Source organism: Podarcis cretensis (assembly GCF_951804945.1).
Source record: "Podarcis cretensis genome assembly, chromosome: 12".
In the NCBI taxonomy this organism is placed as follows: domain Eukaryota; kingdom Metazoa; phylum Chordata; class Lepidosauria; order Squamata; family Lacertidae; genus Podarcis; species Podarcis cretensis.
The window spans coordinates 20,265,756-20,292,127 of NC_137181.1; the positions used below are offsets into that span (position 1 = coordinate 20,265,756).

The window sequence follows — 26,372 nt, forward strand, 5'->3', positions numbered from 1 at the left end:
CCATGCTCTTTCTGGGCTGCAACAGGGCCCTTCTCTGCCAACAAGCATTGACTTTGTATGAGATGCACATCCCAACACAAATGTTCCTGAATCTGTTATTACCTTTGCAGTACTGGAGGACGGTCTCCATGGCACATTTCCTGTCCGAGGCCCAGCGGATTCGAGCTGATCCGGCTATTTTATTTTCCACAGGCCACCAGCCTTGCCAGAGGTACACTTCATGGTGATTGTCAACAAGGAAGAGGGCTGCACAGGTTAAATAAAAGACAAAGGTTCTAAACGCTACACGCTTGTGTGTGTGTGTGTGTGTGTATGTGTACCGTATCTTCAGCCCATTTCATACATAATAAAGAGACTGGTGTGGTAGCAGAACCTGACACACTGGATTTGGGTCGAGTTCCTACTTCTGCAGCAAACACATTGTGCCACTCTCTGAGTTTTCCATATAAAAATGGCACTAAAATTGCCATCAGTATCTCCTCACAGCGCTTTTTATGAGACAAACAAGATGAAAATGCCAAAGCACTTTGCATTTCTACTGCAGGGAGGCTACTGCTGCTTATATACTACTTCTAATTTGCACCATGTGTTGCTAGAGTGCATTATCTTAGTTTTAGTGATTCAGAGTGCTAGAGTGTATTAATTTATAAGGCCTTCAGCAGCTTGGAACCAGGATGCCTCAGGGGCCATCTGATCCCTTATATCCCTGCTTGAGCATGGCCTCCCATGGCTTGGATGCACAGCTCATCTCCATCGGGAGTCATGCGTTCAGTACTGTGGGCCCAATTTTGTAGAAATCACATTTGAGGTCAGACAGGCCTCCTGTTGAACCTCTGGTGCTTACCAAGGACTTTCTTGTTCCAGCAGGTTTACAATCGAAATCTGGTTTTTATAGTTTTAACTCATTTTTAGTCTTACTGCACTGGGTCTTCTGTACATCACTTAAGAGATGACTGTGATTAAGCATTATATGGATTACTGAACTATAAGAATCATCATCACCCCTCTTCTGGGTTTTGGGTTGTTGTTTTTTTGCAACTTTTGGGAGGAAGAACATAATCAAGTAACTGAAATCTGGCACGTTCAGGGTTAGCAGTATTCCTGAGCAAAGGCATCTTCCTAGAGGCCATAGACTTCCTAAGGCACCAGACAAGTGAAGCTTCAGATTGGGGTCCATATTGTCCCCTGCCACATTCACTTACCTGGCTGGGGAGCTGTGTAGAGGTCTTCCTGGAGGAATGGCATAGAATTCACCACAGTGGGGTCTCTTGCTGGATAGATGTATTCAGTGGCTGAGAATTCTCCAGACGAACTACCAAGGATGAACAAGCGGGGCGTGAAGTTGAACTTCCCAGGATCTTTTTTGAAAAAGCAATGAAAAGACGTATAATTAATATTTCAGAAGCCGTTTTACCCATTTTAGGGTGGTTGGTTTTTTAAGTCTTGTGACTTATTAGTTTTATCATCCGATTTATCAGCTACCCCATCAGGCCCCAAGGTGGGTTTCAACAATCTAAAATTCAATATTAAACACATCTGAGGTGTCAAAAGCCAATGTAAAGTAGTAGTACTTCGGTATATGACGGGTGGTGCTGTGGGTTAAACCACAGAGCCTGGGACTTGCCGATCAGAAGGTCGGCAGTTCAAATCCCTGCGACGGGGTGAGCTCCCGTTGCTCAGTCCCTGCTCCTGTTCAAAAGCACGACAAAGTGCAAGTAGATAAATAGGTAGCGTTCCGGCGGGAAGGTAAACAGCGTTTCCGTGCACTGCTCTGCTTCGCCAGAAGCGGCTTAGTCATGCTGGCCACATGACCCGGAAGCTGTACGCCAGCTCCCTTGGCCAGTAAAGCGAGATGAGTGCCGCAACCCCAGAGTCGTCCATGACTGGACCTAATGGTCAGGGGTTCCTTTACCTTTTTATGATGGAAACTATATAATGAATGTGCCAGATGGGGAGGGAATTCCAGAACCTAGGAGCTGCCATAGAGAATGCCCTCATAGCCAGTACCCCTGAACATTTCCTGGCATTGTATTGCCATGGAGTTCATGTTCCCCAGAGATGACCCCACAGCTTTACACCAGGAGTTGGGAGCCTGTGGACCACAACTCCCACCAGCCCCAGCCAGCTTGACCAATGGTAAGGGAGGGCCACAGATTTCTCACTCCTGTTTTAGACAAGCGCTTTTCTCTTGTCTGTATTTGTGAGTTCTGGGGTATCTTATCAAAGCGCCACAGGAAAACCAAGCATTCCCTACCTTGCAACATGCAATCATAGGCTTTCCGGTCTCTCCTCCCTAAGGCATCCCAGAATCCCAATGGCTCTGACCCTTCGTCGCATTCATGTATCGTCACCTTGCTACTGCTGTGCAGCCCTGCTTCCAGAGGGCACCTGAAATGCAATATTAATCCATCAGAACCACTGTTAGTGTTGTGAATTTGTGCTGCAGCATGATTCTTACCAAGTCAGACATGCACATAGACACTTTGCCAAAAAAAGAGAGCTGAGAACAATGCCAGGTAACAGGCACTTGCCAAGCCTCATCACCTCTTGTTTCCTCTGACTCAACTGTTCTCATAAACCGACGTCCTTGGCATTGGCTCACTCAAGCATCCTGCAAGTGTTTTCCCAACTTGAGAAGAGCTCCGCTGAATCAGTCCAAAGGGGCCCCTAATTCAACCTCCTGGTTCTCTCAGAAGCCAATCAGGTGCCTCCAGGAAGCCCAGACAATAGTTCTCCCCTTGCAGCTGCCCTCCAGCAGCTGGAATTGAACACACTCTGCCTCTGAACGCAGAGGCTCAGCACAGCCATCATGGCTACTTGCCACTGACACCCATTTATCCAAAGCCACCCTAGTCAGTGGCAGCAAATTCAATAAATAAATAAATTTATGTGGCGTGTTAAGATGTGATGTGCCATTTTCCATCTCTCTGGAATGTGCTACAGATCCATTTCACTGGATGACCCTGAGTTCTAGTACTGAGCGATGAGGACAAAAGCTTCACTTTAGCCACCTTCTCTATACAATGCCCAATGTGCACGTTATAAAGGCAATGTGGCATAGTGGCTAGAGTGCTGGATTAGGAAGATCCAGGTTCAAATCTTCACTCCCCCATGAAACTCACTGGGTGTACTTGGGGTAGTCACCACTGCCCAGCCTAGCCTCCCTTGCAGAGGTGTTGTGAGACTAAAATGCGAGAACCATGTAGGTCACCTTGAGCTACTGGAAGGGTGGGTGGAATATGTGTGCAAAAAATGAAATAAAAGTAATAAACCTCAATTCCCCCCCCCCCTTAAGTCATTTCTCACCCATTTTCAGGGGTCTTCCACACAAACTTTGCACAGACAATGTGGATATGTATTAAAAATAATAGTTTGGTTACTTACTGTTCTTTTATTTTATTGGCTGCTGTTCTTCCAACTTCTTTGGTGTGTGGCTGGGCTTTGCAGCCGTGCCACAAGTAAATGAGAGCTTTGTTGATATTTAGAACAAGCATTGATGTCCTGGACCTCAGGCTGCTACAGTGGCAGGCTACTTCAAGCAGGTTTCCTTCGAGGGAAAGCTCCCCGCGTACACAGTACAATCGCCAATCACCTGCAATGGGCATGGATAACACAACATTATACAACTGCTAAGGCTACTTCCAAGGTAAGCTATGCATTGGCACAGGCAAACGAAAAGCCTTGAGGTGCTTGAAGACCAAGGCTTTGGTGAGTGACAGATGTGCTGAGCCAGTGTTGCTCACATCTGCAGTCAACACCTGGAATGTGCCTGTGTTGATCTCCACTGTTGATCACTCGCAAAGTCTGAACAAACTATCAGGATCAAAAAAGATGGTCACTTAAAACACTTCACTAAAACTCAGTTTTTCTTCCTATTTATGATGGTTTTTACTTCATTTCACTCTTTATTATGAATGTTGCTGGAGGAAGCGAACCTTACTGGCATAAGCGCCTGGTTCATACATAATGCTAAGTGATGGTTTGCTGAACCTGACTGTGGTTTGCTGGTATGTGCAAACCCAGCCCAGCAACATAGCCGTGATTTGTTTTCTGTCAGCAAACCATGATGTGAAATCTTGCTTTGTTGTTCTAACTTTGGTTGGAAGACATGCCTGAACCCAGTGGCCTCCTTTAACCATGGTTTGTTTGGCCATCCCACCCCAGACCTATGCCAAGATTCAAAATCATGAGCAGCTGGAAAAACAAAAACAAAAAAAAAGCTTTGGAGAAAATAAGGGCTTGTCTGCTCAGCTCTGAGTTGAGGAGCCACGGTTAAAACAAACCATGTCCAAGTGTTATGTGTGAATGTAGCCACTGTTGGGCCACACCGGTGAAACACAGTGTGGATTGAGTTAATATAGTTAGAAAAGAATGGATGTCAACTTTTTTAACAGTAGTCTTTCCACTTGACTCTATTTGAGGGCCCACTTCATTAGCCTGGATTTGATTCCTTCCTTTAACTACCTCAATCAACAGCCATTCCACCTGATCATTTAGAAAGATGGGACCTGATTTATTTTCCTCTTCCTGTTCCCCCCTTCTGTATCATGCCTTTTATAGGTGTCTTGCAAACTATAAACTGCTTCAAATGCTTTGGCAGAAAGACAGTATATCAATGTATTAAATGTATTGTTTTTATCTTCTATGTGTGATGTAGTGCCTCGTTTCCAAAGAGAGAAGACATGGTTTATCCTGCTTGGCAAACGGCTGTCTCAGATCTGGAACCCCCATGCATCATCCCAGTTATGTGGGGCCAGCTTGCACATGCTTAAATGTACTTGCCTTCACTTTTACTAGTTTGCTTCCCTGGCATTCAAGACAAATGCTGGTTAAATTAAATGCTACTGTGCTGCCTTAGATGATCAACAGAGTGAATTGAGGTAAAAGCATTCACACAGTTCAACTCTCCCTTCTGTCACAGCAGAAAAATTGGTATCAGGAGGCTATTTACTCTGTGTGTTTTCTTCTTCCTCTTCCCTTCTGCCCGTGTGAACGATCATTCCACCTTGAAAACACTGAAGAAAACATGGTGGCTCTTTTCCTTGAAGAACTTGAACCTGAAAAGTGAACATGATCCTAGAATTACAACAGGTTAAGTTTCATTCAGGGCAATGTGAAATATTATATAATTAATTTGATAAATGGCTGTGGTCAAAAGTTATGCCAGGTGCCCTACGAACCTCCCTATGACCTTAGGACAAAGGTGGAGAACATGTGGCTCTCCACATATTGTTGGACCACAACTCCTGCTATACATGCTGCCTGAGGCCAACAGGAGTGCAGTAACACCTGGAGGGCTTCAGGTTCCCCAACCATGCTTTTGATCATCTGATAGGACCGGAGGCATGGAAGGAGGTTACAAAAAGCAGAGCCTTTTCAATTGCATTAATTTGGCAGAATCTACTGGGAAACCTTTGTCATCCCAAGCACTGCATTACCCTCTGGGCAGCCTTCCAACCAAGGACCACGTGCCTGTGATGGATAGAGGCAGAGGGAAAAGCAGGCAGAGCAAGTGATGTAAATTTCACGTCTGTAGAGAAGCCCCCTCCATCCAGAAAAGCAACAGGGACTATCAGAAGACAAGGTTACACCAGCCAGGCAAAAACACAGTGTGAAGCAGAGCCAGCTAGGGGAGTGGCCTTAGGAGAGATCCAAGGGCCAGATAGAGAGACCTGGAGGGCCACGTTGGGCCCTGACTCAGAGTTACCCCACCCCTGGTCTACATCGTGCTGAAAGCAAAAGAACTTGACAGCCCCATGCTTTGCTTACCTGAGCACCTCTCTCTTCATCCAGCTCCACGGTCATCAGTGCAGATGTCCCTTTCTCACTGACAGTAGAGTGTCTCCCTTGCCAGAAGAAGTACACACACTTCTCTTTGCCAACAACCCTGGTTTGTAGGTCCCCCTTCTGTCTGCTCCCAACTGCAAAGCAAAGTCAAAAGAGGCTATAACCTGAGGAGTACATGCCCAACGCAGAACTCATTTTTAGGGCTCACAAACATTAGGACGAAAGCACAGCAAAGTGTTCCTGCAAAGTACTGCTGGGAAAAACTGATCTGGCAGACAAAAATACACACAGGAAAACTGCAGATTGGCCAGCAGTTTTACACTTCTCAAAGCACCATAACAAAAAGTAAACGGCATTGCTTGGCAAAAATGAAGACAACTGCAGTATGTGTGTGATATTTTGCAACCTCATCATGCTACCACCTTAAAATAAGTGTTCTATGCCATTTCCCATACTTTAATAGTCTTTGACAGCTATATATTTCGTGGGGGTGAGCGTTCAGTATTATTGAGCAGCATTGGAATTCTGTGCAGGTAAAATATGCACAGTGCAATTCACTTGAGTAAAACTTATTTTTAAAAAGGTAATATTCAAAGGGCTCCTCCCATAGTGCAGAGGTATGTAGAGAAAATTAAATGGTTGATACTGTATATCTGTTTTCATAAATGATACGTGGCTTCTTGTATGAATGAAGAGCTCACCCAGGAGGTGTAGCAAACAACCAATAACTATGTTTTAGCCATTCTGCTGTATAATTAAGCATCATTCAGAAATGGCGTACTAAAATTTTAAAAAAACCCTAGTCAAGTGTAAAAGGGTGATAAACAGTTACCTCCTGAAATTAAAAAAAGACCATAAAGGGACGTGTGATACATCCTGCCCTCCTCCTCCTCAACAGCAAGATCATTTACAGCAATTCATATACGGAAAAACAAAACTAGTTGGTTATGTGCTTGAATACTTTAGTGCATAACGGGCAACACAGATCAACTTTACCCAATTCAAACAAAATCAATACTTCATTAGAGGATTTTTCACTAACCTGAAGTGCTCACAAGGTACTTCCATTTGACCACATACGTGTCGCCTTCATGAAACTGCCCGATGCTTTGCTTAGGGAGCCTGCTATAATCAAATTCCAATATATGCCAGACATCCACAGAGACAGTGATGATTTCGAATTGCCTCCCGTCATCTCCCTCAATGAATCCATAGCCGCGGCCGATGTTCATCCCATCCAAGACTGTGCCAACTGTTGTCTCGGGCACAGGTACCATTCGCATGACATCGTATGGTTTAACATCAGACCTGGTTTCCTCCTGTAACAAGACACAAAACATATTTCTCCTTAGACAGCAATTTCAGAAAGCCCATTATGACATTATGATAATAATAATAATAATAATAATAATAATAATAATAATAATAATTTATTATTTATACCCCGCCCATCTGGCTGAGTTTCCCCAGCCACTCTGGGCAGCTCCCAATCAGTGTTAAAAACAGTACAGCATTACATATTAAAAACTTCCCTGAACAGGGCTGCCTTAAGATGTCTTCTGAATGTCAGGTAATTCTTTATCTCTTTGACATCTGATGGGAGGGCGTTCCACAGGGCGGGCGCCACTACCGAGAAGGCCCCCTGTCTGGTTCCCTGTAGCCTCACTTTTCGCAATGAGGGAACCGCCAGAAGGCCCTCGGCGCTGGATCTCAGTGTCCGGGCTGAACGATGGGGGTGGAGATGCTCCTTCAGGTATACAGGACCGAGGCCGTTTAGGGCTTTAAAGGTCAGCACCAACACTTTGAATCGTGCTCGGAAACGTACTGGGAGCCAGTGCAGATCTCTCAGAACCAGTGTTATGTGGTCCCGGCGGCCACTCCCAGTCACCAGTCTAGCTGCCGCATTCTGGATTAATTGCAGTTTCCGGGTCACCTTCAAAGGTAGCCCCACGTAGAGCGCGTTGCAGTAGTCCAAGCGTGAGATAACCAGAGCATGCACCACTCTGGCGAGACAGTCCGCGGGGAGGTAGGGTCTTAGCCTGCGTACCAGGTGGAGCTGGTAGACAGCTGCCCTGGACACAGAGTTAACCTGCGCCTCCATGGACAGCTGTGAGTCCAAAATGACTCCCAGGCTGCGCACCTGGTCCTTCAGGGGCACAGTTACCCCATTCAGGACCAGGGAATCCTCCACACCTGCCCGCCTCCTGTCCCCCAAAAACAGTACTTCTGTCTTGTCAGGATTCAACCTCAATCTGTTAGCCGCCATCCAACCTCCAACCGCCTCCAGGCACTCACACAGGACCTTCACCGCCTTCACTGGTTCTGATTTAAAGGAGAGGTAGAGCTGGGTGTCATCTGCATACTGATGAACACCCAGTCCAAACCCCCTGATGATCTCTCCCAGCGGCTTCATATAGATGTTAAAAAGCATGGGGGAGAGGACGGAACCCTGAGATAACAAACGAGCCAGATGTCAAGCACTTATCATCATACTAAAGAAGCCTACAGGGGTTCATCAGCAATTCACTTTGGTTGTCAATCACAAAATTAACCTTCAGAAGACATGGAATAAAAGACTACATGAATAGAAATAACGCTTATAATGGTGAAAACCTAGCCTCACACCTGACAATCTCAGTTTCTTTTACTTCATAAGAGACCACAAGACATGTTATAATCATGATGTCATCTTAGTACAGAGGACAAGTACATCGCAGTAGCTATAGTGAAATCCCCAGATACAATTTTGAGTTTTAGCCCCACAGTGGACAAAAGATACATGCCCTGCAGGGGGTTGGACTAGATGCCCCTTGTGGTCCCTTTCCAGAATTCTATGATTCTATGAATTCATTGGGCAAGCCCCTGGGCAAATCCATCTCTTAGAGCTTAGTATTTCCATTTGTAAAATGGACACAATACAATCTCTCATACAGGTTCACTTTGTGGAACAATATAAAGTTTGTTTCATGCCCTGATTGGCAATGCATAATTAATTTACACAAATAAAACTACTATAAATAAGTATATAATTCTGACACCTTCTGAGGGGATTCGCCAGAGTTCTTCTCAGCTGGTTTCTTCAGTTCGGTCCAATCGAGAAACTTTTCTTTAAATAATATTGTCTCATTGTGTTCTGTGAGCCTGCCGAAAATAGCCCAGTCTGGACGTCCCTGTCCTTTTCTGCATTACAGAAAAGATATATATATATATAAAAATATAAATAAACACAGAAAACACTCCAATGTCAATCAACGTTTCACACTATAAAATAAAAGCTGTGGCGGCTTAAAAGTAGTACTGGATGTCTTGCCTAATTCAACTTTGAAAGCTCTATTTATTTTTGAGAATTACAGGAACACAAGATTGTGTAGGTAAAAACACTCTTCACAATTCTGATGCAGGGTTGTTTAAAAATGTGAATGAGGAGCTGTAGAGCAGTGAGATACACACCCTGTTTGGATATACTGAGAAGGAAGTCTGCAGTATTTATTTTTCCAAACACGTTTCCTGTCTGGTACTGGCACAAGCATTGCATGTTCTTTAACAATGGCTGGGGTGAATGCAGAAGCCATCATTTTCTTCCCACAAACGCACAAGAATTAGCAAAAGTTAGAGGAAACCCTCTAAGCCAGGCTTCCTCAACCTTGGCCCTCCAGATGTTTTTGGCCTACAACTCCCATGATCCCTAGTTGGCAGGACCAGTGGTCAGGGATTATGGGAACTGTAGTCTCAAAACATCTGGAGGGCCGAGGTTGAGGAAGCCTGCTCCAAGCTGCAAGCAATTCAGATCCTTAGCTCATGGCAACGTTTGTTACGGAGGTATCAAAAGAGGGAGCAAATTCGGCATTACGAATCGTAGGATTGGGGTTGATACCTTGGAATAAGGGGGTTGCATTCACCAGGATCCAGAGGATTGATGTCACAGTTTGCATAGTCAAAGGTGCCGTTCCACAAGTGTTTGGCCAGCTGGAATGCCACTTTTCTTTGGGCTAGCGTAACCTCCTTCCCATGCCAAACATACACTTCGCTACCAAAATCAAACACCAAGACCTGAAGGAGGTGGGAGAAGGGAGGGGGAGGAGGAGGAGGAGGAGGAGAGAGAACGAACAATGAAGTCATTCATTTAGCCAAAAAAGAAGAAATGCTGAGTAAAAACAGCTAAACAATGCTGACAATAACACCACAAAAATATTGGTATGCATGTTTACTGGGAAGAAATGGATCGGCAGCACCCACTCATTTCCCCATAATGAGTAGTTCAGGCTTCATTTCTGAGCGATAATTGATTTGCTGCTGGGGTCTGCTACACAAATGGCTTCTTGTCTTCCCTCCCCCCACCCCACCCCACCCCAATTTACAGTTTTGTATATTTACAGCTGCATAACGAAAAACTACGACATCTGCATCATTCAAGGCAAGCACTAAGGTTTGTAATTATCCCACTTGTAGCTCTGTGAAAAGTGCCTGTTTGTATGCCTTGTAAATTTATTTTATTTCCTCGGCTTAGAAGAGTGAGCCATGAATGCTACTTCCTACAATATCACCTGGTTCTCACAGTTCCTATCTTCTGGCATGGACACTCTTAGATTTAATTTGTGATTTGGGGGTCAAGGGTGCTAGTTCAGTTATCAGGAGAAGGCAGTGGGCAATCACTCAAGGGCTGGGTCTGGGCCTATTTCAGAAACAGCAGAGTCCTAAGGGGAAGATATCCTAGGAAATTGTACTAAAAGGCAATGCTTGTTTGCGCCCCAAAAGGAGCACCAGAGCTGCCACTGAACTTCAAAGCACCACTCACTATACCTCTTTTGAATTCAACAGTGTACACTTTGGCATCTTTCCCCAGTAGTCATCATCAGGAATAAGTTTATCATCCACTAGTCGGTAAATGCAATTCGTTTCTATTATTGCAGCTTCATACATTTCATCTTCTTCCGGGTTTCCGGCAGCTTGAAATGAGCAGGCAAGACAAAACGTCACGTCAGTTTAACTTGGAAGAAGGAACTCTTGGATATTCTTACAAAAAAAAGCCAGCACTGAGATGGAGAAAACAAAAAAAGAGAGCCTTACACTGGTAGCTTGTCTGGCCACCGAGCAGTTTCCAGAAGTCTTTGGCTGCATGAGTGTGTGTATTGATTCCTTCCTCTATGGTCTGCACATAAGGAGCCCGGCAGCCAAGTTCTCGCTTTGTCTGAATTAAAGTTGCAAGTTCTGAAGCCTAAGAAATTTGAACACGATTAGCTGAATAGACTTGTCTCAGCTGGTGGGATAATAGCTCAGTTCAGAGGAGAGAAAGAGGATGGGAGCTTTCTGCTGTTTTATTAGACAAACGATACTGAACATGAAAACTATGTCAGATGCATGTAGGCTCTCTTGTTTCCATTTCAATGTGGACTTCATCCCATTTAACCCAGAAGCCAAAGAGAACATCTTCAAAGCATTCCCTCCCCCCCCCCCGTTTGAATACAAGCAGAATTCTTGTATTCCTTCTCCTCCACACATAGAATTATTTCATCTGCTCAGCTGTAAGGTTTAACAAGTTACAAACCATTAACACCAGCTTTGACTCCCACTGTCTCTTCTATCCCCTCAATTTCTTTGTGGTTTTTAAATGTGGTTTTATTGATTTAAATGATGCCTCTGAATTTTTGTAAGTAACATAGGAACTTGATATGTTATACTGCTTAAAAGCCATTCTGGCATGTAAGCGGTGTATAAATTCATAAATAATAAATAATAGTAATGCTTGCTTTGTTTAAAAAAGTAGGAAAACTGCAATGCAATTTTTAATATATATAAAAATCAACCCATACCAGCATTTTTTTTGGGGGGGGGGGGGTGGAGAGGCACAAAATGACAGCAAGGAGGAGGAAGAGAACTGCTCCATCAGTTACATCCACATTTCACATGTTACAAACAGCCATTCTCTATCTTGCCCACAGAAGAAACTCCCCAGGAACTAAGGGCTTTGTTATCTCAATGCTTATAAGCACCAACCTTTGCTTTCTCGATGACATTTGCAAACTCCCCTACCCACAGGAAGCAGAAATGAGGAGTAAGTAACAGGAAACAGTCGCCACTGTTAAGCGATGAAGCCCTTGGCTCGACTAATCTTGTTTGAACATGTCTTCTTCCTACATTGAAAGGGAGAGAAAAACCCAGACTAGTTGCATTCCTATAAATAAGTACAGTCATACCTTGGATCCCAAACACCTTGGTACTCGGACGTTTTGACTCCCGAACGCCACAAACCTGGAGGTGAGTATTCCGGTTTGCGAACGTTCTTTGGAACCCGAACGTCCGGTGGGGCTTCCGCGGCTTCCGATTGGCTGCAGGAACTTCCTGCAGCCAATCAGAAGCCATGCTTTGGTTTCTGAATGTTTTTGAAGTTGAACAGAATGTTTTGGAAGTTGAAGGTACGACTGTACTAGAGCCATCTTCTGGGCTTGAGACGGTTGGGGGTGGAACCACAACCCTGTAACAAATAACCAATACTCCATTTCCACAATGTTGCTTCATGCAAGAGGTAGTTTATGGAGTAGCAAAGGGTTCCTGTGCATAAAGAATACAGCAACATGATCACCAAAATAACCCAGCAGCTGCAATCTGTGAGACAAGGTTTCAATACCTGGGGTTATATCCAATGCTAGCCATACTCAAGAGCAGATCCATTTAAATGAATGGGCATGACTAACTTAATTGCATTCATTTCAGTGAGTCTACTCTGTGTTGAACTTAGCTGGATACAACCCTTGAGACCTTTTAGTTTAGGGAAAAAATGTGTCAGAGGTAGTATGCTTCTGAACATCATTTGCTGGAAACTGCAAGAGGGAAGAATGCTGTTGAGCTCAGCTGTTTCCCATAGGGCTCTATCTGGCCATTGCAAGAATGGGCCACTGGCCTGATGCAGCTGGATCTCCTTATGTAAGAGGCAACATGATAGGTTTTTTTTCAAAAACAAAACAAAAAACAACCAGTACCCCATCTTCACCTGTTGTGAAGGTGGAGGGAGAATTTCTGAATAGTGCAACACCTTTGGAACAGGGGGTCCTTACTATTAGATGAATTTGATGCTGAGCCAAGCCGTTCCAAGAAGAAGCCTGCCTGCCAAGTGCTTTGAACACACAGGCATTACAACGATGATACTTCTTGGGCCAATTCCTAGGGTGGCTTAAGATGACCACTCATTTATCTACATTTGCCGCTGCCCTCAACCACAGTATATGGATGCTGTTCCTCCTCAGTTCCCCATATAACTCCTTAAAGTCTGCATTTCAGATAAACTTTAGAAAATAATAGCTCTTTCACATACCTTTGATTTGCAAGAGCATCAGCTGCTTATATGGCACAGCACTGTTGTTTGAGTTCTGTTCTGTTAGATTGACACTACGCAGACTAACATTGCTGAAGTTCTCCTTACTCGCTAAGCCAGCAAGTGCTACTTCTGAGAAATTTGAGTTTGCAGACACTTAAAACAGTAGAAGTAAAAAAACAACAGACAAGACAGAAAAAAGCAAGGGGGAAAGAAAAAGAAAGAAAGCCACACACACAAAACAACAAAGAAACCACATTATGTTTCGTTTCCAAATTTTATTTAGGTTTTTTCATGCATGGCTCATTTCCAGCATTTTTTGTTGCTGCTGCTGAAAGAGACAACAAAAAAACAGGTTGAGCTCAAGTTATTCACTAATCTGAAGAACCTGACATTTCCAGGAGGAAATTTTCAAGATAATGGTGAAAAATGGAAGCATTTAGGTCTTAAAATTCCTATACAGTGGTCTACAAACAGTCCTGTTAACTAACTATTCAGGCAATGAACTCTGCAAAACCAGAAGTAGGTGTTCCGGCTAGCGAACTTTGCCTCGGAAGCCGAACAGTGGAAGGGCACCAGCAGCGGGAGGCCTTGGTAGGGAAAGCGCGCCTCAGTTTAAGAACGCTTTGGTTTAAGAACGGACTTCTGGAATGAATTCATTTTGTAGACCAAGGTACCACTGTATATTTATATAGGACAAGTCTATAAGGAAAATTGCATCATTATTTTTCTTTTTTGCATAATAGTTACTTAGTCAATGAATGGGATTCAGGTGTGTTTGCAGTTCTTTTCCAGGACACACCCCTGGCAATGACTGACAACCTGTTCTCCCTGCCTACACTATTCATTTAAAATTATTGAGGCACTGCCTATTTTAAGGTAAAGTAATCTGTAAATACTCAGACCTCTAGTATATTCCCAGGTTGTTATTAGTTGCTTGTTACCCAAAGGTCTCCAAGTAACTTACAAGTATTGTAGTGGTGGTGGTGGTGGTAGTAGTAGTAGTAGTAGTAGTAGTAGTAATAATAATAATAATAATAATAATAATAATAATAATAATAATGTAAGGGTCTCATGCCAATAAACTATGGTTCATCAGCCTGAAAAGTATCTTTATATCCACATGCTCCCATCTTGTTCCTCCCCTCTTCACATGCATCTGATTTTGGTATGGATATTGTGGATTTAAAAACGTATTTATTGGCTCAAGGTCATAGTGCTCTTTCTACAGCAATACCACTACGCTTCAAAGCCAAACCATAAATTCCGAGAACACTGCATCTGTAGCACACGGAAGGTGCACCTGGGATACCAAACTTACTTTTTTCAACTTTCATCCGCTTTGATTCCATAAAAGCCACATTTAGCCTTTGCTCTGTGTATTCATGAAGAATGTCCTCTCTTGCGGCTAACATCTTTAAAGGGTTCCTGGAAGCCTGGACTCTGCGCACGGGCCTCACTGCACGTTTGTGCTCTGCTACCAAAGAAGTCAGCCTGAGAAAACAAAGAGACCCATGCTTAACCCAAACTTTATCTGCCTTCCATGAAACGTTGGGAGCTTCCAAAACACAGCAGTGTATTGTGTACTCAATGCTGCTCACGCATGCCAGTTTTGCACAGTGTGCACAAGAATCTATCCTCATCAAAATGCTACCTCCTATTCCTATTGGTGCTTTTCGGTGGGAGACAGCTATCTCCCGGCACCGGTCCAGAATGCATAGCACAGCACTCATCCCTCCGGACGTCCAAGCACGACATGCATCCGAAAATGCATGAACGTGGTAAACAGCAGAGTCCTAGCAGAAGCTGAGACTGCAGACACGTGGCATCTGCGTTTAGTTATTTATTTACAGGATCAAAATAAAGAACAGAGAGATCAGGGCGTGTCTCTCTTCTCCACCAAGAGAGAACAAGAGTCAGAACAAAGAACAAAGAGAGTGGAAGTGGTACACAGTGTCTTCCGTTCTCATGCTTCGAAAGCATAGAAGGTAAACACACAGAGCATGTGATCTAATAGTCACACACTCAGCAACGCGAGAGAATGAAAATACTGACAATTCCACCCCACCCCCCATTTAATCCAGATTTGCTATTTCTGTGTTGTTCTTTTCAATATCTGATTTTCCATAGAAATGCTAAATCCTGATTAAATAGGAAAACAGGAGATGACATTTTGCTGAGGAGCGTGTGTGGGATGCCACACAAAATGTGCATGCTTAGTAGCACCAATAAAATGCCATGCGTGCCTGGTGGAAGAAGCAGAGACATCATGCAGTCTTTTCTGAAGGCATGCAGTGCAATCTCTGCATCTAGATGTCTAAACAGCCCTTTGGCCTTTTAAAAGCAGGTGGGGTGTTTCTAATGTCCCTCCCCTCCCTTGGATTTAATTTATCCATTTCGACTTTTTGTTTGTTTGAAAGTCACTTTGGGTTCCCTTGGGCAATATAAAGCGAGTAACAAATTTAATAAATAATAATAATAATAATAACAATAAGAAAGGACTGTTACCTGCCAGCATTTGCCATTTCAATTCTATGGCTTCCTTAGCATTAATTACAATGGCAATGTAGAGAATGAGACTCTTAATCTCAGGGACATGGGTTCGAGTGCCGGCAGCGAGGGCCGGGTGAAGAGCAGCCTCTGTGCGCCACCCCCACCCTGTGCACGAGCGCCCACCTGGTGGTGGCATGGGCTGGGGAGATGCACTCTGCACCTGCCCCGGGCACTGGCAAACAGCGCTACGCCCCTGATACAATGTGGCACTTAAGAGCTGGATTCAGATCCCTAGAAGCTCAACAGATGGGGTCTTGCTCAATGAACAATCTCTTGATGCACTGCCCCTCCCAAGCTCCTTGAAAGAAAGATGAGATGTAAGGGAAATATACATTCACACAGGCTCTGTCACCACAGTCAAATGCTGCTGGTGCGTAAATCCTAATACATTGGTCATGGAAGCCATAATGATCCTAGGAGGACTAAGCTGAAATTAATATCACCACTGATACTGGATTCTTAGTCTTTAAACTGAAGAATTTTATATCCTAGCATTCCCTTTTCAAGCAATGAGGAACTGCTACTGCCTTCTCTACCACCACCACTCCTAGCTCTACAAAGGGAGAGAGAGGAAGACTAATAATAATAATAATAGTGTGTCTGGGGCTTTCATCGCCCATAGCGGCCTAACTGTTTCCAGTAGGAGTCATTTAGCACTGCATAAAGCAAAGCGAAGGGGCAAAGGAGAACTCTGGCAGTGGTAGGAGCATCCCTCTCCCCAGGTGTGTGGGGAAAAAGTGCTCACTTTGGTGCATCAGGATCAAATATGGCATCAAAGTCTTCATCCAGGTCCAAAGGCAAAGAGGAAGTGGGGTAATCCATGCAACGGTAAAACTTGGAAAATGTTTCTTCATCATCCAGCTTCATCACTTCCTTCACAGATTTTCCCGTGACTGTCAGCAATGTTTCTTGCATTCCACCAACTATAGAAAAAATAAAACACAATATCTTTCCATTGCTTTATTTATTTTTATTTTTTTTAAAAACCCACCCTTAGTACTGGTGCAAGATACCAAGGGACACATAACATCCATTGCCTGCGTAAATGCAGACAAAGAAGACAACAAGGAACACTTAAATGGCTAAAGTAGCTTTATAAATGGATGAGAGAAAGTCAGGAAGGATTAGCCTAGCAATGGTACTAGTCATGATAGCTCTATGGAGCCCCCTACTTCATAGGGAGAAAGTCAGTGAATTCCAGCTGCTGGAGAGCAACAATGGGAGAGGGCTACTGCCTCTGTGCCCTGCTTGTGGACTTCCTGGAGGCATCTGGTTAACCACTATGTGAAACAGAACGTTGAATTAGATCAGAGATGAGAACCTGTGTTCCTTCGGATGTTGCTGGACTCCAGTTACCATCATCCCTGGCCAGTGGCCATGCTGACCAGGGTTAATGAAAGCTGGAGTCCAGCATCTGGAGGGCCACAGGTTCCCCATCTGCAGACTGGGTGGATGACTGACTGGCACCATCCAACAGGAGTTCCCTTATATTCGCAAGACACAGAACAAAATAAGCAACAATAGCTTCCAACTATTGTACTCCTGGCAGTTTCTCTTGGTCATAGTAGCAATGGGAAGTCTGCTTAAGTGTGCAGAGGAACAACATCACTGCCATTTCAAATTTCTTCAAAGAAGGACCCGCCATTTAAGAAGGGGATGAGAATTTTTTGTGGACTTCAACTGGGGTAATACAAGCAATGCTCGAAAACTGAAAAGCTTAGCTAGAATTGATAGCACAGGTTATAGTGAAGGCATGAGTGCGGTGTCAAAACTAATTATAATTGTGCCCAGTGCAAGCCATATATTGTGTGCCCCAACCCCCAAATAGCTATTTGTATAAACAATAAACAAACAATCAAAAATGTAATTTGCAGGACATTTTCTTATGAGTCACAATATTCATAATCTCTTAAAATAAATATATTGCATGGCAAAAAATCTTGAATACAAATGATGCAGCGAGTTTACTGAAGCCAGGCAGGTATGGATTGCTGCCTGGATGGGAGACTGCCTGGGAACCCGCTGAGTACAGCACAGAAAAAAAAAGGCAGAACAACAAACAAAGGTGGTAAGTGTGCTTTTTATACTGGGGAGCCATGGTGTTCCATCAGTGTCCTGAACTAAGCAAAGCTTTGCTAGTGGATGTTGTAGACATGTGACTCACAAGCCACTGCTGCAGCAAAGAAAATACTTAGCAGAACTACTAAATCAGCAGAAGTAAGTAAGTTGAGCTAAAACACAAAATGCCTTAAACTGTTACAGACCTTTGTTGTTCAGCCTCCCCAAGAAAGTCTCCAGTTTATCCAACTTCATGTCCGATTCTAACTGCATATCTGGCCTAGCTTCAATTTCTAAACAAAATAAGAATGGAAACAGTCGCTGAGATTAAAGAGAATCAAAACTACTCTCATTAGACGTCATACTTTCATTTTTTTTAATGACCCACCTTCCAGGGGTTTTGAGATGGGCGTTGTTGACTTCAGTCTGTTGCAGAAAGGGGATGCGGCAGGTGTTATGGCAGTAGGAGATGCTAAGCCTGTGAAATAAGCAGATGCTCAGTTTTGCATTACATAACAGATGCTTCAGTTTTTAGCGAATTAGCATGCCTAAACATTTCACCCAGGAAGCTCTCCCCATAATCACTATTATGCAAATATAGGTTATGGTCTCCTTTGGGACCATGCATATCCATATTTTAAGCATTCACAAAAGCCTGGGGTTAGGGCCATTTTTTGGCAGGAAGATGCAGTGATGAGAAAAGATAATGGCAATTCCCAAAAGCAAGTAGGGAACTCATTGGTTAAGTATCCTAACACGATGTGATCAGATGTTGATTGCTCAGATCTTATTTACAGCATCCTGAGGTCTAGTTACAGGGTGTTCAAATTGCATATAAAGGGAAACTCAACACACAATCAGCTTCAGAATGCAAATATTTTGCCGTTTCATCATCGTACTGTGCTTTTAATATAATTGAAATGCCTCTACAAATAATGTAGGGGGAAATTGAAACGAGCGGCTTCCAGAAATTATGAAGAACTGAATGTTCCTTGGCATATCTGCCTCTGCTTGCTTCTCACTCCTATCACTGAAAACATTCCCAGTTACAAAGGATGGATAAATTCACTGACCTTTTTTGACCATTCTGCCAGCCACAGTGAACTGTGTCGAGTCATTGGCTGCTCCTTTCCCTCTCGCTTTCCAAGCCTCTTCCCGAACACTTATCAATTGCTTTCTTTCTTCAATTGTCATTTGACTTTCACAGGTATCCGACATCCTCTGGTTTTCAAAGAGAAAGAGGAGATGAATTTTGAGGCACAAGAAAGAAAACAAAAAACCCCTGGCCCTTTAAATGTGTTCTATCTTACAATGTCAATACAATTTTTTAAAAAAAGTAATTTCCATGTTATTGTTAGATGACATTTCCATGCATGAATCTTTGGCCTAAACATATTTGATTCACCAGCAGAATTCATCTTGTACAATAATTTATGTGGCTTTTTTTGTAAGAAACATTGACAAGATGGGTAATTTTTTTTTTGTTCCTAATCTGGTTATTTTTTCAATAAGCATCCAAAATGCACACGTTCACCTCTGATATGCAGAAGGAAGCTAGTTCTTTGGATTATTATTATTATTTGCTCAGTTTGAGTCTAGACAAACTTTCGGAGCATAGATCACATTCATGCCATACATTTAAAGCCATAAGATACCACTTTAAACAATCATGGCTTCCCCCAAAGAATTCTGGGAGCTGGTCCCTTCCACCTCAAGCAACCCCAGGACTGCTTGCTCGCAGCTCTTGACAGTTTCACCTAACTTCACAGAGCTATAACAGACATCAGCCTTATTTCAGGTGCATATGTGCAAGAATGAATAGAATACACAAGAAAAACAGGTAAAAGCTGGTACGTTAATTTTAGCCCTCTCATGAGATAAACACAACCACGTTGCCATGTGCATTCACAATCTTCTGCTGAGCTGGTTTCTAGTAGTGTTTCCATAATTGTAATGATTTGAGCACCAACTCCCTCCAGTGCCTCTCCATTTTACCCCGGTTGCAAAGCGGCATGGCATAATTCTTCTTGTAACACAAGCAAATGCCCCAGATTAACAAGTTCCTGCCAAGAAACCACTCAATATGACGTTGGTGTTTCTACAAGAGCACCAACTACAGTTTGAAGAAGGCACTACAACAAAATAGATTTGTTTTGCTTCTTTGGTCTTTGAAATCATGTTCTGACCCAACTAAGTTAACCTATGCATTTAGCAAGTACTAACCATTGGATTGCTTTTGGCTGCTCTGGGGATATCAGAAAGTATTTATATCTCAAGGTATTTTGAAAGGCTAAATGGACAGATTTTCTGAACAGACTGTGAAGATCTAACCCTTATACAATATGGTGTCTTTCTTTATCATGAGGTTAGCTTCTCTAACTGGGGAATCTGTGCACCCGCACCCCAATGTTGAAGAACAACTCTTATCAGCAGAATGCCCAATGGTCAGGGATGATGCAGTCTTGGAACACCTGAAGATTTGAAGGTTCCCCAGACTTGACCTAAGAGAAGCAAATCAGCTCAGAATAGCTTTGCGTTTACGCAAAACTGTCAATTTCGAGATACCTTGAAAGGGTCTTATGCTTTTACCCATCCCTTTCTTTGTACACATATACAACTGCTATGTACTCATCTCTCCGTTTGGATACAAGGCAATGCAACAAAGGAAGGAAGTAAGATTATAAACTGCATTCTGGACCACTACAGGGAGTTGAAGTGGCTTAATCTGCAAAGTCCTAAAACTCCAATAACTTTTTATTGCCTGGTAAGAATTGATGGGATCCACATAGAAATATTGGTGCAACCATAAAACACTTATGAAACCCAGAGAAAAGGCAGTGCCAAGGGCATACACGGTCATCATAGTGACAAAAGGAAGTGTTCAAGAAAAATGCAAAAATATCTAACACGCACTGCTTGTAACTAGTGCAGGTCTCTTTAAACCTAAAGGAGGGTCTCCACCCCCATCGTTCTACCCGGACACTGAGGTCCAGTGCTGAGGGCCTTCTGTCAGTTCCCTCACTGAGAGAAGCAAAGTTACAGGGAACCAGACAGAGGGCCTTCTTGGTAGTGGCACCCACTCTGTGGAATGCCCTCCCGCCAGATGTCAAAGAAATAAATAACTATCTGACTTTTAGAAGACATCTGAAAGCAGCCCTGTTTAGGGAAGCTTTTAATATTTGATGAATTATTGTATTTTAATATTTTGCTATAAGCCGCCCCATTATTATTATTAAATGGTGCGTCTAGACCATTAATTCAGACAAAAATGCCTGAAGTATTTCTGCTAGGATCCCAAAGGACTTCAAAACAGAAAGGGTTCATTTTCTCCCCACCCGAACACAATACATGTAAAAAAAAATCTAGATCAAATTACCCAAACTAAACTTGTTGTGATTCCTGCACTGAAGGAGGTTGGATTAGACAACTCTACAAATGGTTTAGCATGATTCTATGAAAAGCAAGATAATCCATACAATAAAAAAAAACTCAGTGCCAGGAATGGCAACCTGTGGCCGCTCAGGTGTTACTGAACTCCTATCAGCCTCAGACAGCATGACCAATGCGGTCAGGGATGATGGAAGCTACGTCCAACAACATGGGGGGGGGGCACAGGTTTCTCAACCCTGTTCGAACCCATAATATGAATAACATTAGTCATTCTCATCACTAATGAAGCGAAGAGCATTGAGCCCTATTGCTTCGTTTCAAAAGTTACTCAAACATCATTAAAACAGATTGGCTTTGAAACCCAGTTCTGAGTTAAACCCAAGGGAGGGAAAACCCTTATCCATTGCTACGCTCACTGGATCTGACTGATCACTTTTTTTGGTGCTCAGCATGACCAACTTAGCTTCTGAACGTATGAACACACTGCACAGCAGAACACACGAAGATCAAGAGAGATTTTGGAGATGGTGGCCTAGTGGATGAAACTTAACTGAAAGATACAGGACAGAAGCAGAAAAGAAATGCTTTCATGTGTATATTAAATCTGCTTCCAAGGTTCCTTTCAGAATACATGGATTGCTGCAATGCACTCTATATGCAAAAGCCCTGCAGCTGGACTGTCAATGGGGACAGGCTATCATCAGCACATAAGCTGCTAAAAAGCTTGCATTTGCTGTCTATACATTATTTGGCCAGGTTCAAGGTTTTTGTATTGATTAACAAGGCCCTTAACAATTGGGTCTAGGATATCTCAAGGACTGTCTATTCCCTTAAATCCCTGCCTAATCACCAAGGTCTTCAGGGGAGTTACTGTTAGCTCCCCCAAATGGCTAGGATGTATGGTTCATATCCACTAGAGGAGGCAGGCATTCAGAATTGTGTGCTCAGTTCTGTGAAACGCCTTTCCAGGGGAGGTGAAATAGGCACCCTCCTTGTTGAACTTCTGGCACCTACTGAAGTCTTTAATTCCAGCCCACATATATTATATGTTTGCATGCATTTAGAGAGTAACTTTCTCTCTCTCTCTCTCTCTCTCTCTCTCTCTCTCTCTCTCTTTTTATTTTTTTTTGCAAAAATGATCCCTTATCAGAAATCTGGAATCCATTCAGCCAAATAATACATTCTGTTTGCTGACAATTCTCCCAAAGACTGTCACCACAAAACTGAGTTTCATATTGTTTTGGTTCTAAGCTAAAGAATCAGACAGAACAGGCAATATTTCACCTTCCATCTCCAGGGGTGACGCTCAAAGGCCAGGGGGCTTGGATCTTTCAAACTAGCACTACTGACCTTAAGGAAAAAGAAAATGGAAGTATGAGAAGGAGAGGAAAAGCAAAGAAGCAGAAACAGAACAGAAGCAACAAGCATCCAACCCCTTTTCCTAAGTTATAGAAGCTCAAACCTAGAACCTCCAAACAATGGCTTGGTTGTGTGAAATAGCTATCCTGGATCGCCACTACTTCCCAAACTATATAAATAATCTGCCTCCAAGGCGGTACAAAACAAATCCCTGAAATCTAGTCACTAAATCAGATGTTTGCTTTGGAATTTAGGCTATCCATATATTTAATCTGTGACCTGCCATGGCTATATGTGTAAGACATCTTGGATTTAGAGAAAGGCAGGCACACAATATATATAAAAATATATGATAATATGCTGATGATGAGTAAGATAATGTTTACATTGGAGCAGCTGATAATTTCATCAGGCTCTGGCAGGAGGAAAGATGAGAGACAGGGCTGTTTAATCAGCTCTGCTGAGACCACTGGACTTCTCCTTTCCCTGAACTGTTTTCATTAAAATCTGCTGCTATAGGAACTTAGTAACTTTTAGAATGGTGCCTCAGTTTGTTTGTTTTCCTCTTGCATTGTGTATTCTTCTGTCTTGTTTATTATTGTTCTCATGTAAGCCCCTCTGGGTGCCTTTTCAGCTGAGGACCGGGACAAAAATCATTTTTACAAACACACAGGTACACATCACCATTTCTGGTTTCTGTCATTGCCTCCAGTTTCATAAAGGGGTGGGAAAAAAGAGAATGAAGCCAAACAAACTGGAGCACAACAACCATCCCACAATTTCTCCACCTTCCCCCTTTTCCAAGTAGAGAGGAAAAACCCAGATTGTGCAGCAATGTTACTTTAGTTTTTATTATACATTAGACCTATAGGAGGGAAGGAAACAAGCAAAAAGGCCCTACACCATGCTCAACAGTATGTAAACAATAGAGTGAATCATAGACACTTTTATGACAATAATAGTGCCTTTTTGACCACCTTCAGAGTAAGAAACAAACATTTGGCTAATGCACCAGGTTACAAGGAATCAGCCATCTGGAAAACGGGGTTAGTTAAGTTGAACAAATCCAGTGTTATCCTGCCCCAGTGAATGGGGGTGGAGGTGTCATGATAATTGTTGGTAGCCGACCACCATCTTTGGAATCTGGGTTCCCTCCTGGGAAGGGTGGGGGCCCATGGCTTCACAGACACTAGAGAACAGTGGATGTGTGAATTTCAAAAACAAGGCATTAAACGTTTGAATGCATCGAAGACAGGTTCATATCATTCCAAGGTTCAGAATTTAAGTCGAATGCCACTCTTGAAAGCAACCCAAATGATTAGATGTTAAAAATGATTAGGTTGTATGCTGCTATGTGTTCTGTTCTATAAGGAGGAGAGTACATAATGGCCGGCCACAATTCAGTACTAATGATTTCCAGACATATATATGTAACTGTGTGTGTGGAGAGAGAGAGAGAGAGAGAGAGAGAGAGAGAGAGAGAGAATGGATGAAAGAGAAAGAGAAAGAGAAAGGAAGGGACAAGGGAACTATGGGTTGTATCTAATGCTAGTCATACTCTGCATAGACCCATTGAAATGAATGAAGATGGCTAACTTGGGTCCATTAATTTCAATGGCTCTGAGTGTAACTTAGACACAATCCTATACCCCCTCCGCATGAACAAGCACTTGACAAATCATTGCAATGTCTGAGTCTGCAAGATTTGCTCACCTGATTAATAGGTACAAAGGGATGAAGTTTATGGGCAGCAGCTATAGCAGGAGAATAAGTAGAAGCATAGACAGGTTCCTATGAACAGGGGGCAGAAGCAATATGAGAGAATTAAAAAGGTATGAAGAAGATGTGCAAGACGGTAAGGGTCAAAGGAGTGATTACTTCATGCTAAACTGTTTGTAGCAGTTTGCATCCTTATCTGTCAAGATTTCTCCCACACCAGATAATATTCTGCAATAGTAAATAAAAACCACACACACACACTTTCCTGAAGCCACTCACATGCAATAATTAATAGATTTAGTGGTATCAGAAAGAAGCATGCCAAAATAGGGCTGCCATACATCTGGATTTTCCTGGATCTTAAGCAAGTCAATTGCATGAGAAAGCTTATGTGCAGCACACCATTAACCACAAAACAATGCTTTCAGACTGCAATGCATTTAGCTCTTCCTGAAACAAAGAACTGTCCATTATTCTGATGCACCACTTCCAGAAAGGGAACCATTGGCTGAAGGGAATACAGAATTGCACCCAAAGAAGAACCACAGTGAGCCTAGAATAACCCCTATGCATTAGAGTCAGGCTTACCCAAAGCAGCTTAGACATGGCATTATAATCTGTAACTCCTCCTCCTTCCTACAGGTTAAAACAAACAGGAAACATTGCAGAGCAGGAGAGAGGTGTAGCTGCAGGAGGAAGCTTGCATTCCTAGTGCCACTGCTCCTAGTCGGATTAAAACTCACAGTGGGTCCGCTGAACATAACGTTAGCTGCAGTTCCAAAAGAAAAGCAAGCTGCCGTCTAGTGGCTAGACACACTACATTTGCCATGGATATTTTGGGAATCAACGCTTGATGTAAGAATAGCTCTAAAGCAGGATGTCAGCCTGAAAAGGTCACTTTTAGGTCTCAGTAGGAGATTAAAAAGCATCATTTTTGCAGGAGCACTTTGTTGGAATGAAACGCATTTCAAACCCCCTTTGCTGATTTAATATTCCACTCACATGACTTGGAGCTCACTGCATAATCTGGAACTCTAAGCCGACTAGGGTGTGCTTTTCAATAAAGAGACAACCTAACAGAGATGATTCGAACGTTTCCCTCGTGCGATTATGAAACCGTGACGGGAAAAGGAACAAGCCAAGAAGGCAAGGTCAGATATGAAAACAGATAAGCTTTAGGAGACCTCAGTATACTGAACCAAATACAATTTTAGCTGCTAAAGCTGAATGTTGGAACATTCAGACAGACAAAGCAAAATACTTTTTCAAACAGCACATCTGGAATTTGCTGTCCTAAGATATAATGATGGCATCAAAAACCTGAATGGCTTTAGAAGAGGAATAGACAAATTCATGGAAGATAAGGCTGCCAATGGCCACTGGCCACAATGGCTATGTGCAGCTTCCAATGTTGGAGGCAGCAGGCCTCTAAATACCAGTCACTGGGCAGCAGAAGTGGGGAGAGAGGTGATGCATTAATGTTCTGCTTATGGGCTTTCCCTAGGCATCTGGTTGGCCACTGTGAGAACAGGATGCTGGACTAGATGGGCTTTGGCCTGATCCAGCAGGGCTCTTCTCATATTATGTACAATACGTGCAATAGATTTGAATGTTAAACACACGGGGTCATTCCAGGAGGCAACATGGAAACAACTTATTGCTATTAAAATATGAAGCATGTTCTAATTCAAAGAAAGGCTGCCACAAATATCATGTCTCTTATAACATCACAGGTTGGCAAAAAATAATAATATGATAAATAAGGTCCAATTATGGCAGCCCATGTAAACAAAAATCTGCTTGCCCAATGAGACTTCTGGTTTCTTCTCCTCTACACCCCACATGTTCCAAAAATCTGCTCCAGAGTGTTCCCCAACTATGTGGAGCAGATTTTGGGGGTTTCTGGAAGACTGTATGGCAGAGAAAAAAAGAAGCCCTGCTGCACAAATGCTCATACTATATTGGATCTCGCCTAATCTCTGTATGCCTACCAACAGCTATTTCTGGAACCAAGAAAGTTGGCATGTACAATAAAAAGGTATAAAGTTTCACTCCAAAGTATGCAAATGCTTTTATAGTGAAAATGTTTTCCTCTATGCATAAAAAAGCATTCGAAACCATCAGCACTCAGGATACCAGTTTGCATAGTAGATCTCAATAATATGTAAAACATGTTAATTTAGAAGAGCACCCCAAT

The 26,372-nt window shown here is 42.9% G+C and overlaps 1 protein-coding gene across 15 annotated transcripts in view; it reads right to left on the reverse strand.

The window, feature by feature from the left end:
• Positions 1 to 26,372, reverse strand: part of SVIL (supervillin) — a 142,482-nt gene that overhangs the window by 6,036 nt on the left and 110,074 nt on the right. For 12 of the 15 annotated variants that reach the window (XM_079996329.1, XM_079996316.1, XM_079996323.1 and 9 more), the window contains 20 exons: positions 24,170 to 24,247; positions 22,382 to 22,447; positions 18,781 to 18,928; positions 18,096 to 18,185; positions 17,914 to 18,000; positions 16,395 to 16,572; positions 14,418 to 14,590; positions 13,097 to 13,252; positions 11,782 to 11,918; positions 10,855 to 11,002; positions 10,588 to 10,733; positions 9,662 to 9,837; positions 8,826 to 8,967; positions 6,830 to 7,106; positions 5,770 to 5,921; positions 4,952 to 5,057; positions 3,385 to 3,592; positions 2,255 to 2,388; positions 1,203 to 1,358; positions 103 to 246 (listed from right to left, as the gene is read on the reverse strand). In XM_079996329.1, the coding sequence (XP_079852455.1) occupies positions 103 to 246; positions 1,203 to 1,358; positions 2,255 to 2,388; positions 3,385 to 3,592; positions 4,952 to 5,057; positions 5,770 to 5,921; positions 6,830 to 7,106; positions 8,826 to 8,967; positions 9,662 to 9,837; positions 10,588 to 10,733; positions 10,855 to 11,002; positions 11,782 to 11,918; positions 13,097 to 13,252; positions 14,418 to 14,590; positions 16,395 to 16,572; positions 17,914 to 18,000; positions 18,096 to 18,185; positions 18,781 to 18,928; positions 22,382 to 22,447; positions 24,170 to 24,247 (2,902 nt within the window). The remainder of the gene's footprint in view (positions 1 to 102; positions 247 to 1,202; positions 1,359 to 2,254; positions 2,389 to 3,384; positions 3,593 to 4,951; positions 5,058 to 5,769; positions 5,922 to 6,829; positions 7,107 to 8,825; positions 8,968 to 9,661; positions 9,838 to 10,587; positions 10,734 to 10,854; positions 11,003 to 11,781; positions 11,919 to 13,096; positions 13,253 to 14,417; positions 14,591 to 16,394; positions 16,573 to 17,913; positions 18,001 to 18,095; positions 18,186 to 18,780; positions 18,929 to 22,381; positions 22,448 to 24,169; positions 24,248 to 26,372) is intronic. The other 3 variants (XM_079996321.1, XM_079996327.1, XM_079996324.1) reach the window with 2 other exon arrangements.